At 42.6% G+C, this 11,123-nt stretch overlaps 2 protein-coding genes across 3 annotated transcripts in view; both read right to left on the reverse strand.

Moving 5' to 3' along the window:
* The window catches only part of tmem115 (transmembrane protein 115), a 131,679-nt gene that overhangs the window by 53,412 nt on the left and 67,144 nt on the right, over positions 1–11,123 (reverse strand). The gene's annotated exons all lie outside the window — the stretch shown is intronic.
* The window catches only part of sema3h (sema domain, immunoglobulin domain (Ig), short basic domain, secreted, (semaphorin) 3H), a 55,898-nt gene that overhangs the window by 11,092 nt on the left and 33,683 nt on the right, over positions 1–11,123 (reverse strand). For both annotated transcript variants that reach the window (XM_070968588.1, XM_070968589.1), the window contains exon 9: positions 2,895–2,964. In XM_070968588.1, the coding sequence (XP_070824689.1) occupies positions 2,895–2,964 (70 nt within the window). The remainder of the gene's footprint in view (positions 1–2,894; positions 2,965–11,123) is intronic.

Here is an 11,123-nt window from a genome sequence, read left to right on the forward strand (position 1 = left end):
GGTTAAGATTTTGGCTGAGTGTATCTGAGTTAAAGATTCCAGTTGAGTCTGACGAACAGAGCTGCTCGCACAAGAACAGAGCGACAGGCTGTGTCGTGATGTATGGCGGTGGTTTCCATCACCTCTGATGGCTGACACACACAGTATGTTTAGTCTAATTTGTCTCAGGAGGGAAACTATATTCTCTGTCGGCTGCATAGCTCAGAGTCCCTGTAGCTGGTATGGATTTTAGAGTACTGCTTCAGAAAGGAAAATGTTTTTCATCGGGCTTAAAACCCTGGTGCTCCAGCTATGAAATGAAATATGAATTTGCATGGAAAGTGAATTAAGACAGGAAAGTCACATAACAATTGTCCTATGAGCAAATTTTAAAATGCCAAACGATGCTGAGATGACTTTTTCTCCAGACTTTTCTAGTGTGTATGCTCGTTGTATGGAGAGATTAACAGTGTGTCCGTTCCCCTTCCACTAATCTAAAAATTAATCAGAAAACAACTAAACACGGTCACGAGACATTTCATATTGTTGCAGAAACACATTATCACTGGTGTCTGGCGCCTGAGATATGATGGGCAAGAATCCACATATGTGGAAGGAAGGAACTGAAGCTATTCCAAAGAAAACCCTGTCCAGACCCTGCTTAGACCGATCAGGATCATTTCAGTTCGTCATATTTTGTCATTATTTGGACAATTATGTCTGAGGTTTTCGATGAGATACCCAAACAAATGAACATAAATATGAATGAGTGAATGAATAAATGAAAAAAAGAATGAATAAACACCCACTTCTCCTTTCATTACGATTAAATTACACTCCAATCAAATCAAGAAACTATTAAATGGAAAGCAAATAACAGAGGACCCATCCACAGCCTGCACTGTTGACTTCATCACAGGGGACAAAACGTTCTGTGTGTGCAATCATGAGTGAACCAGCCAGAGAAGTTTCCATTCAGATGGAATGACCCTTCTGCACTCTGCAGTTCTGTGGTTGGGACCCCACCCTGGGTGATGCTTTGGATTTCTGTCCGTTCCCCGCTGAGATTCCAGACACTTTCCAAAAGCCAGAAACAGACCAACTCCCTGCTCCGCCATGCCAAATGTTGTCATACTTCTGCTGCTACTGTGGAGCTCTGGCGTCCGCCTCACAAACTGGGTTATTCTCAGAAGATGTGGTGCCGTCAGGAGAAAATGAGAAACCGTGGGCTCATTCAGTTTAGTTTGTTCTGACTTTTCCTCAGTTTATTTTCCCCCTGCTTTTCTGCTTGCTGTTGTATCTGTTCACTTGTTATCTGTCTTTCAGAGTCAGTCTTCATGACAGCTTGTCTTTTTGAGTGTCAGCGTTTTTTTCTGTCCATCTGTCGGTCTTTAAGCGGCGGTCCGCCTCGTGTCGTGCAGTTTTATGCAGTTATGTCATTGCTCTTTTCCAGAGGAAGCTGAGAAAACATGTTTCACTCCTTCTCTGTTATGCTTGTCTCTGCAAGCAAATTACCATTTTGTGGATACTAACAAGAAGCATATTGTCTACGGACTCTGGTTAACCCCATTTCAGGGCTGCCTCATATTTTCCATGTTTTCTCCTGGTCTTTAATGAAGTCTGTAGTTGCACTTGCATGTTGTTATTCAGGTTTGACCTTGGGAACATATGCCTTCATGTTTATCTCTTCATGTTTCTTTTTTTCAACTTCTCAAGGTCCTTAAAAAGACATAAGTTAAATGAAGGTAATCCAAGAGCTGGAAAGACACAGGTCAGAGCGACAGCAGCCTCTGACTGATACACTGCAGCAATCACAGTACAGAAGAAACACAAAGATGCTCTACAAGTCAAAAACATTACAGATGGGGAGTTCACATAGCAAGTTTGGAGTGAAGCAAGAATTTAATAACTTCTGTAATTTATGCAACACAGACACACAATTATCTTTATACGATGGTAAGAACGTTGCTACATTCCCATAAATCATCTCTCTTTCTAGCCTCTCCCATCCTACACACACACACACACACACACACACACATTTGCTGTGTCACAGTGCTGATGAGCGCCATTTTGTTAACATGAATGAATGTGTTTCATTCATGAGTCACCCTGCAGTCTATATGTGGCCCCACACAACACTGTGACACAGAGCACATAAATGTAATGTAATTCACATCATGTCACGCGTTTGAGTCCCACCAACATGAAACATAATAGGGGAAACGCAGCGGCTGATTTGTTCAGTGTTTGAAGACGAAATTAAGTTACAGTGTGTTTAACTTTGTTAGATTCTGTAATTCTCCACACGATGAAGAGATATATGCTTCATATGGAGTTCACAAAAGCTGTTAATGTTGCTTCATAGAATTACTTCATACCGGTAACACAGGTGTGTGGTCAGCAGTGAAAATCATCTCTGCATGAATCATCAGTGACTAAAACATCACGATCACCCCCACCGTCACTACATCTGCAGCTTGATTTTAGGCTGTGGGATCAGATGGTTTTCAGCTACCAAATGTTCTTTAAGACTTGTGTGATTTTCAGCCTCAAATGATGATGAAGTTATTATTCATACCTACAGAAAAATCATATAGTGTAAATGTTTGTTCCATATAATGTACACGTCCTTCTTGTACGTGACACTCAAAGGAAGGAAGGCTGTTGCTGGACTGTGATGTACTGTACCACGAAACAGCTGAGTCTAAATATATCTGCAGGGGTTGTTAATCAAATAGCAATGACGCAATGCATTTCTTTTTTACTATGAGCAATCTCTGTAGGAACGAAAACTCTCCACCCTGTGGAAATTCAAGACACTCCCAGTTCTTCCCAACCACCACCAGCACAGATCACAAAGTGCCATTTAAAGTTACTGCAGTATATCCCCGCCGCCTTACAGCGGTACATACCTTGAGGTGGTAAACAGGCCGTAGATGAGAGGGTTCTTCTTGTCTTTCCCGTGGAGGATAAAGATGTCCTCTGGATTGAAGAAAGGAAAGGAGGGAGGGGAAGAAGACAGAGAGACAAAACATCAGTTGATCCACAGTAAAAATCATGACAGTGTCTGAATAACCGGAGAAGCTTTGATTAGTGTTGCGCAGGTTTGTGTCAACTGTATGTGTGTTTTTGCGTGCGCATCAATCAGTCTGACTGTGTGACTAATGGCGTCGGGCGTCCTGGCTGCTTGTAATGAATCTGTGGCCATTAATAACCAGCCACAGTGGGAGAGCTGAGCGCCGAGTCCGCCACAAGAGAACAACACCTGCTGTCACACACACACTAACGCCACACCTCAGTCTTCACTCTTCATTTCAAACACAGCGGATGCAACGTGTGATACGTCTTTCTCACACTGGCGTTGCAGCGACGACGGCCCCTCATGCAGTGCAGTCAGGGGGAGTGTTTCACTCTTTCATCTGTCCGCCTTTAAAACCTGAAGCCTCTACACTGGTTCAGATGATTTGACTAAAGCTATAGTTATGGATTTTTTAATGGTGCTCGAGTACAGAAATCATACTAATTGGCTCAGTGGGGATGTTTTGATTTTGCACAAGATATATCAAACACTGATTCCACTCGGCACGACAGCAACATCCTGACTGTCGCTCAGAATCAATCAACTACAACACCGGTAAAAATTAATGTACTGTACAAAATACACCACACAAAGGTTTAATTAAAGGTATCCTGCAGAGTTTTTGACCACTAGTGCCACTACAGATTAACGTTTGATGAGCGTGTTCTGATTTTGTCTGTATCTTGTAATTCATCAGCTTCGACGCAAATCCATCAAAACTAAACAGGTCATAATTAATGTTGGTAGACTTGGATAAAAACACTAAAAGCAAACAAATAATGTAAATTGCTCTTCCATGTAATGCACATACTGCTGTTTCTCTCCTTCGGCGACAGGCTGTAATGTTGAAAATGCTAAATTACAGAGGAAATGAAGCATGTCGCAAATAAATGAAAATATTAATGAGCAGATTGACAGGAACACAGACAAACAAACAAACAGATGGCAGGAGTCAGCAGACGAAGAAATATTTTCCCTAATCTACAAACTCACAAACAAAATAAATGACTGTTTTTCCATACTGTTCAAAAATATTACACTGATGCACGGTATTTTTTGTCCCTACATTTCTAGTGTTGCTTATCGTTGTGTAACTCTGCTGTCACAGCGCAGACAAGACCTTGATTTTCACTGTTTATTTACATCACAATGTATCAAAGCTCCTCTGTTTTGCAGTTTTGTGCAGTTGGGAATGTTTTTATCATCATGTCACAACGGTAGAGAACAGAGCCCTTTGTTTTGCGTGGCATGCTGTGATAATCTATAAATACATGACTTGACTCGGCTCCTAGGGTATGTTGGGACAAATAACTTTAAAAGTCTCAGAAAGTCTTTAAAAACGGTTTTACCCGGAAAGTGCTCGAGGTTGATGTTGCAAAGAACTTTTGTGACCTTTGCAGCATTAGAGATTGGAAATGGGTGGTTTGGATGCGCTCTACATGTCTCTGCCTTTACTCTACTCTCCTCTCGTTTCTTCTTCCCACAGTGAGGCAGAGATGTTGTTGTGGTGACTGAGACAGTGAAGCATATCACTCTTCCCACATTCCCGTCGTTCCTGCTCCTGAAGGTGGCCTCCATGGAACTACAGCCCTGCAGGAAGTCTAATCTCATCTCCTCTCATCTCATCGCACACACACACACACACACACACACACACACACACACACGCGCCACACACACTGACAGATTTGGGAGCACATTCACATCAAATGAAGGGAAATAAAACCCTGTATGGTCACATGCATGCACCCACACACACACTAAAATGTAAAGCAGCAGGGACCAAAGCATACACACAAACACACACACACACCGTATGTATAGACACTCCCACAATCAGTAGGCCCCTCAGGGCAGAGCAGAGAGGACTGTGGGTAGTCTGCAGCCTGCGGCGTACACCTTGCTCACTCCCTCCATCCCTTATTTAATATATCACTCCTTCATTATTAAGTTTTCTTCGGCGCTTCCTTTTTTCGCCATCCTGCTTTTGAATTACAGATGCAGATAACTCCCTTCACTTTTGTTCCTTCCTCTATCACTCCTCTCCATATTTCACTCCCACTCTATATCATCCCTACATCTCCTGTCCACTCTTCTTATCATTTCTTGCAAGTTCTCTCTCCTGCTCACATCGTCCAAGGAATGCTCATCCCTCTTCAACTCCTTTCATGAATCAAAACCTTTATCATCTTCCCATTTACTTTCTTTCTCTCAGCTCCTACTTGTCTTCAAGTTGTTTTATGGCAATTTTGCTTTATTACTCTGGATGATATATGTGCTGTTTCATGAACATTTTTATCCAAAGTAGCTCAAAGTAGCTCACTGTTTTTTTTAAAGGGGAGATGAGTCAAAAGAAGGGCATCGAAAGATTTACACCTAAATGTGCAGAGCTGCGTTTTATAGCCACACAGGCAGCCTGGTGGATGCCATTTCAGTACCGAGGACAGACAGATCCCTTTAAACCTGGTGGGAAAACGTTTACCGGGGAGAGGGACCTGCGGTCTCTGGACCGAATACAGGCCGTGAGACCACCTGATGAGGCACGCAAGGCAATTCATAAATACAAAAAGCAAATCAGAAATACACAAAAATTCTCTAGACAGCACTTCCTTTTGTCAGCGATAAACAAAATAACAAAAATAGCTGAGTAACGCCCTTTGAGTGCTCCCTGAATGTAACACTAACGTCTTTGTGACATCGTCGTGACATACATCATGAAGACTGTCATGAAAGGAAAAGAAGATGCAGAGTGTTGTGTTTTCCAAGAGAAATGGACAAACAATTGTTTCTTGCTGAAGTATAAAAAGTAAGTAACCAATGCGCCCAAGTTAGTCTGTGGGGATTTGAGGATGATTCCAGGTGATTAGGTTACAGTAATCCATCCATCCATCCATTTTCTATACAGCATATCCCTTTCGGGGTCCTATCCCAGCTGTCAACGGGCGAGAGGCAGGGTACACCCTGGACCGGTCGCCAGTCAATCGCAGGGCAACACACAAGACAGACAACCATTCACACTCACACTCACACCTAGGGGCAATTTTAGAGTCACCAATTAACCTAATGAGCATGTTTTTGGTCTGTGGGAGGAAGCCGGAGCACCCGGAGAGAACCCACACATGCACGGGAAGAACATGCAAACTTCAGTGGGGCCCGAGGACTGGAATTAAGAAACACTGCAGTAATATATGTGTTCAATAATCTCGTATGGCTCTGGGTGGATGTTATGAAAAATGAAATGGCTCTTGATAGGAGAAAGGTTCCCAGCCCTGACAGATAGCAAACAACAGTTACAATTCATTTGTAAGTTCACCCAAATATGCAGCTGACTAAACATCCACACCACATCAAGAGAGGTGGTCAGAGCCATACTTACAAAGTGTTGGTGCAGTGCACATTTTTGAGCTGTTGAATAGCAAATAAAGCACATTAGCACTGAAGACAAAGTACAGCTGGATCTGATGGGAACGTCATTAGTTTTTCAGGTATTTGGTCATTAACCAAAGTATTGGACAAACAGAAATTCTGACCTGATGATGGCGCTAAAAGAAATGTTAAGAGATGACCAAAGTGATGACAATTCATCGTGCAGGGGATGTGAATGTCAGTACCAAATTTCAGGGCAATCTATTCCATAGTTGTTAGATACTTCAGTCTGCAGTCTGAAGTAAAAACCTGTACACCATTTGTTGGCAAGGGAAAGAGAAATCTCTTTTCACTGTGTATAACAAAGTCTTTTTAAAGCCAGGTACAAACTTGGTGAAACCCTGTAGGAAAAACTCTGCCTTCTGCTTGAAAGTTAGTCAGACACTCTTTCTTCGCAGCACCTCACTGTGCATTCACATGAAAACATAGTTAAACTTTGGAAGACACAGTCAGAACAACGTTTTTTCTTTTTCAGACTTTGAAGAAGACGTCTCAGTTATTTACAGCTCAGCCTGGCAAAAATTCTCTCTTATCGCTGCGTGACAAGTTTAAATCACGACTGGTTCTGCCTCTACATCTCTCGTCTGATTGATTTATTAAATTCTAGTAACTTTGATGTCACGAATCTTTAACAGGGGAGGAAAGCAAAACACACACATTCATCACAAACACTGCGTGCAGAAAACATGGAGGCAGTCAGCCTCTGTCTGCAGAGCTATCTGACCAGGTGAGTCGAGGTGAACGTCTGATCATTTATTAAGCTGAGAAACGGGACGAGTGGAGAGTCATAAAACCGGGCATTTCGATCATGTTCTCATCATCTTGATGTCTTCTTTTCTTGTTTCTCTTTTATCTTGTCCACCTCTTCTTTGTCTTTCTCTGTCAGACAGCTGGCCTCCGTCTTATTCTAACAGTAATCCCTCGTTCTGAGCTGTTTTTCTTTGTCTCCCTCGGAATCTTCTTCTCTCCATTTCTCTCTGTCTCTTTATCTGTTCATCAGGTGCTCATCCCCCCCCAACGCTTTCTGCTCAAATCCACCTGGACGTCCCAGGATCCCTCTGGGCGTCTCTCATTCTCTTTGTTTCTCACTTTCGCCGTCCCTCCTCCTTTCCATCCCTCCCTCCTGCTATCTCTCCATCCCTGCATCTCCTCGTCCATCTGTCTGTCTGGCCTATTTTCTCTGGAGGATTGTTCTTGTGTCTTCATGTCTAAACAAAAAGCGGCTGTGCTCCCCTGAGGGTAGATAGTCTTGTCTAGCCCGCAGACCTGCAGCCACTGCCCCTATCTTCCTCCTCCTCCTCCTCCTCCTCCTCCTAATTGTCTGGCCATAGCGCCCCGGGCGAACACCCCTATCCTCCTCATTTCTCTGCTGTTCCCTCTTTCCCTCCCTCCCTGTCCAGTCACCCTGAATGCCAACATCCACCTCCTCCCTCCTCCTCTTCGTGACCACACTCCCTGTCTTTATTTCCTCCACGCCATCTTACAGTAATTTGCCAATAATAGCCCTGCCTCCATCTTGTCTGGTTCTTTAACCCCTTCAGCTATTGGCCCGATTCCTTCAGCCACTCCACCTTTTTTTTTTCTTCTCTCTCTGACACATTTCTCCCCCTCCAGCCACTGCTGTATTCCCATCTTGATGTCTCTATCAATATTAACATTTATGTTACAGCTGAGATATCCATTTGGAAGATGTCTCCTCTTCCAAGGTGGCAATGAAGGACATATTTTTCCTTGGTGGTGAATTTCATTGTCTGGACACTATGCCAGCAAATCTAAATGATAATTAGCCTACACATACTGTATATAAATCAACATATTTTGTAGCATGTTGGATGGACTCTTAATAATTTACATTATGTAGGTTTTAACTTTAAAGAAGTCTCAATCTGCTTTATGTAATAAAATCTGTAAAAATCTGTATCTTCTGCAGCTCTTAATGAAACCCTACATTTCCACTGCATCTCTTCCTTGTTGTTTTCGCCTCCCTCCTCTTCCTCCATCTCCACCTTGCTATATGCTCGACCCTTCCCTATTAACCCCATTCCCCTCCCTCTGCCCCACCCTGTCTCCCTCCCACCAGCCCTCACACCCTTTTAGCTTCACTTCACCTCACTCTTCGCCTCCATGTCCTTCGAGGAAAAATGCCTTTTGTCTGGGCTGTAGTATTTCCTGGCACATAAATATCACCTGCCCTTCTCTCTGGTTTTGTCCTTCTCCACCTCCTCTATCTATCCACTGTGCCAATTTTTTTAATTTCACCTCATTGGTAGCATCAGTAACTAAATGAATTTTCTGTAGAGAGCACTGCCATGGATCAGCAACTGGGTTTCAATCCAATGTACATTTTAACTATATTTCGAGAAAATCTACAAAAGAAAATGCAAACAAATGTTTGGTTCCGTCTACTATCATTATGCAACTCAGTCAGAAAACTATTATACCATTGCAGATGTCCTTAAAAGGATCCTCAGCAGAAATTTTTTTTTAAAAACAATAGAAAACTGACATTTCTGTTTGTTTCATGTATTGATATGAGGAATATTACATCAGACTCATCTAAGGAAACAGCTTCTTTTCTTCTCCTTCTTCTTCTCTCAGAACAGAAACAGTTGATCAGGCATGTGAGTTAAATGTAAAATGTCAGAGCTCTTTGGAAAAAGGTGGCCCCATCTCCCACGAAGCACATTATCTAATCTTTCAAAAAAAGGCACAAAACACCTCAAACAAGCATTTTTTTTTTTTGTGAATTATTTTTAATCAACTTTTTCTAATCCAATACTACAAAATGCACATACAAATACATTGATGGAAACTTGGCTCTTGCTCTCAAAAGTTGCTTTGTTCATGTGTTCCCCTCGAGATTTCTACACTAATTATCCCACTTATTCCTCACTATAAAGTGAAAATGTGACTTCCCTTGAGTCACTTTCAGGCCACTGTAGTGTAAGGGAAACAGGAACCTAGTGGAGAGGCTGTACCAGACGCTTGCGTAAGTAGAGGTATTTTCTGCCCATACTACTGCAATATCCACTTCAGAAGTCTTAAATAACCTTTAAATGCCAGCCATATCTGACCTATTCTCTTAATTTTCCCTTCTCTTTTTTATTCCTAAGCCCTCTTTAGGCCAGAGCTCCTCTCCCCCATGCTCTCTTCATCATCCACTTCATTTCTCCATTTCTTTACTTTTCCTTCCGTGAAGTCAAATTTACTTCCAATCCTCTTCAATCAGCGCTCTCCCTCTCCTCCTCCACCTTCTCTTTCACGGCGTTGGGGCAATAACAGCTTCTACTAGTATTCTTTGCTCTGCCTCTATTCCCCTCGTCTCCTCCTCCTTCCCCTCAACCTTCATTCTTCTCTTGTCTGGTCAACACCTCCTGCCATAACCTCTACACTCGTCCTACTTCTATTCTTTGCTCTCTCACCCTCTTTCTAATCCCCCTCCTCTTTCGACCAACAGCTCCTCTCCTCCCTCCTCTCCCCCTCTATCTTTCTCCTCTGTTTCTCCTTCTGGTATACTGGGCCTCCGACCAAGTATTTTCACACAAACTTTGATGGATTAGAAAAGCTCAATGGAGGCGTCAAAACATGATTAATTTTCCTCAGTATCACAAAACATGTTTTCATAGCCACTTCAAACAAAAAGTGTTTTGTTGATGAGGTAATTAAGCAGTAAATAGAGGAAAAGCATTAGTCAGATGAATCTGGCAGGGTCGGGCGTCCTTGAGGGACAGTTCATATATGGACTGAGACATGATCTCCCCTTCCTTTTCTGACCGTTTTGGTCTCTCTCTATCATCCCATAATGTCAAACAACTCCAAAGAAGATACAATCAACCCAAAGAAAGGTTAAAACAGAATAGGAGTAAAAACAGGTAAAAAATGGCTTTGGATTAAAAAAAAAAAAACACTTTCAAACATTCAGAAAACCTTGTTGCTGAGCTTCTCTTTATATTGTTCTCTCCATCCCCACTATAACTTTCATCTCTCATCCTTACTCCATTCCCACGGCTCTCTCAAAAATTCTCGTCTAAAATCCTTTCTGGCCCTCATGGACATCACCTCATCACACTGAGGGGTGGTGAAGATGACAGTTCTCATTTATCCAGATGTAGCACTCATCCTTCAGCACAGCCCCAGCTTCTAAACATAAATACTCTTTCCTTCTGCCCTATACTTCCCTGTTTGCTCCTCTCCCTCTCTCCGCTTCTTTCCAGTATTAGCGGTGACAATGATATGGGTGCTGCCTTCTGTCTGGGTCATTGAATCTCTCACAAACAGATGACGAAAATGCCTGAAAGTACCTCAGTGTCTCTCGTGTCATGACACTGAAGGCGGACTGTCTCCAGCTCGAAAACCTCGTACCACTTCCACTCCCCTGTTTGGTTTTTGAATAATTATGGTTCAATGAGGCTTGACCTGTAATTTTACACGACAAGTGACAGTGACAACAATAGCCAGACACATTAACAATGAGCCTAATAAAAGTAAACACAGCCTCTGCAAGTCCAGACATAAAAACAACTGAACAATAAACTCCCAACGATCCTGTTCCATGAGTCAGTCCATGCGCCCATCATGAACCAGATGGTCTGCTCAAAACAAAGCCGACTGTGAGGGCATCCAAAAACTTCATCAA

Source organism: Chaetodon trifascialis, chromosome 8 (genome assembly GCF_039877785.1).
Source record: "Chaetodon trifascialis isolate fChaTrf1 chromosome 8, fChaTrf1.hap1, whole genome shotgun sequence".
Taxonomy (NCBI): domain Eukaryota; kingdom Metazoa; phylum Chordata; class Actinopteri; order Chaetodontiformes; family Chaetodontidae; genus Chaetodon; species Chaetodon trifascialis.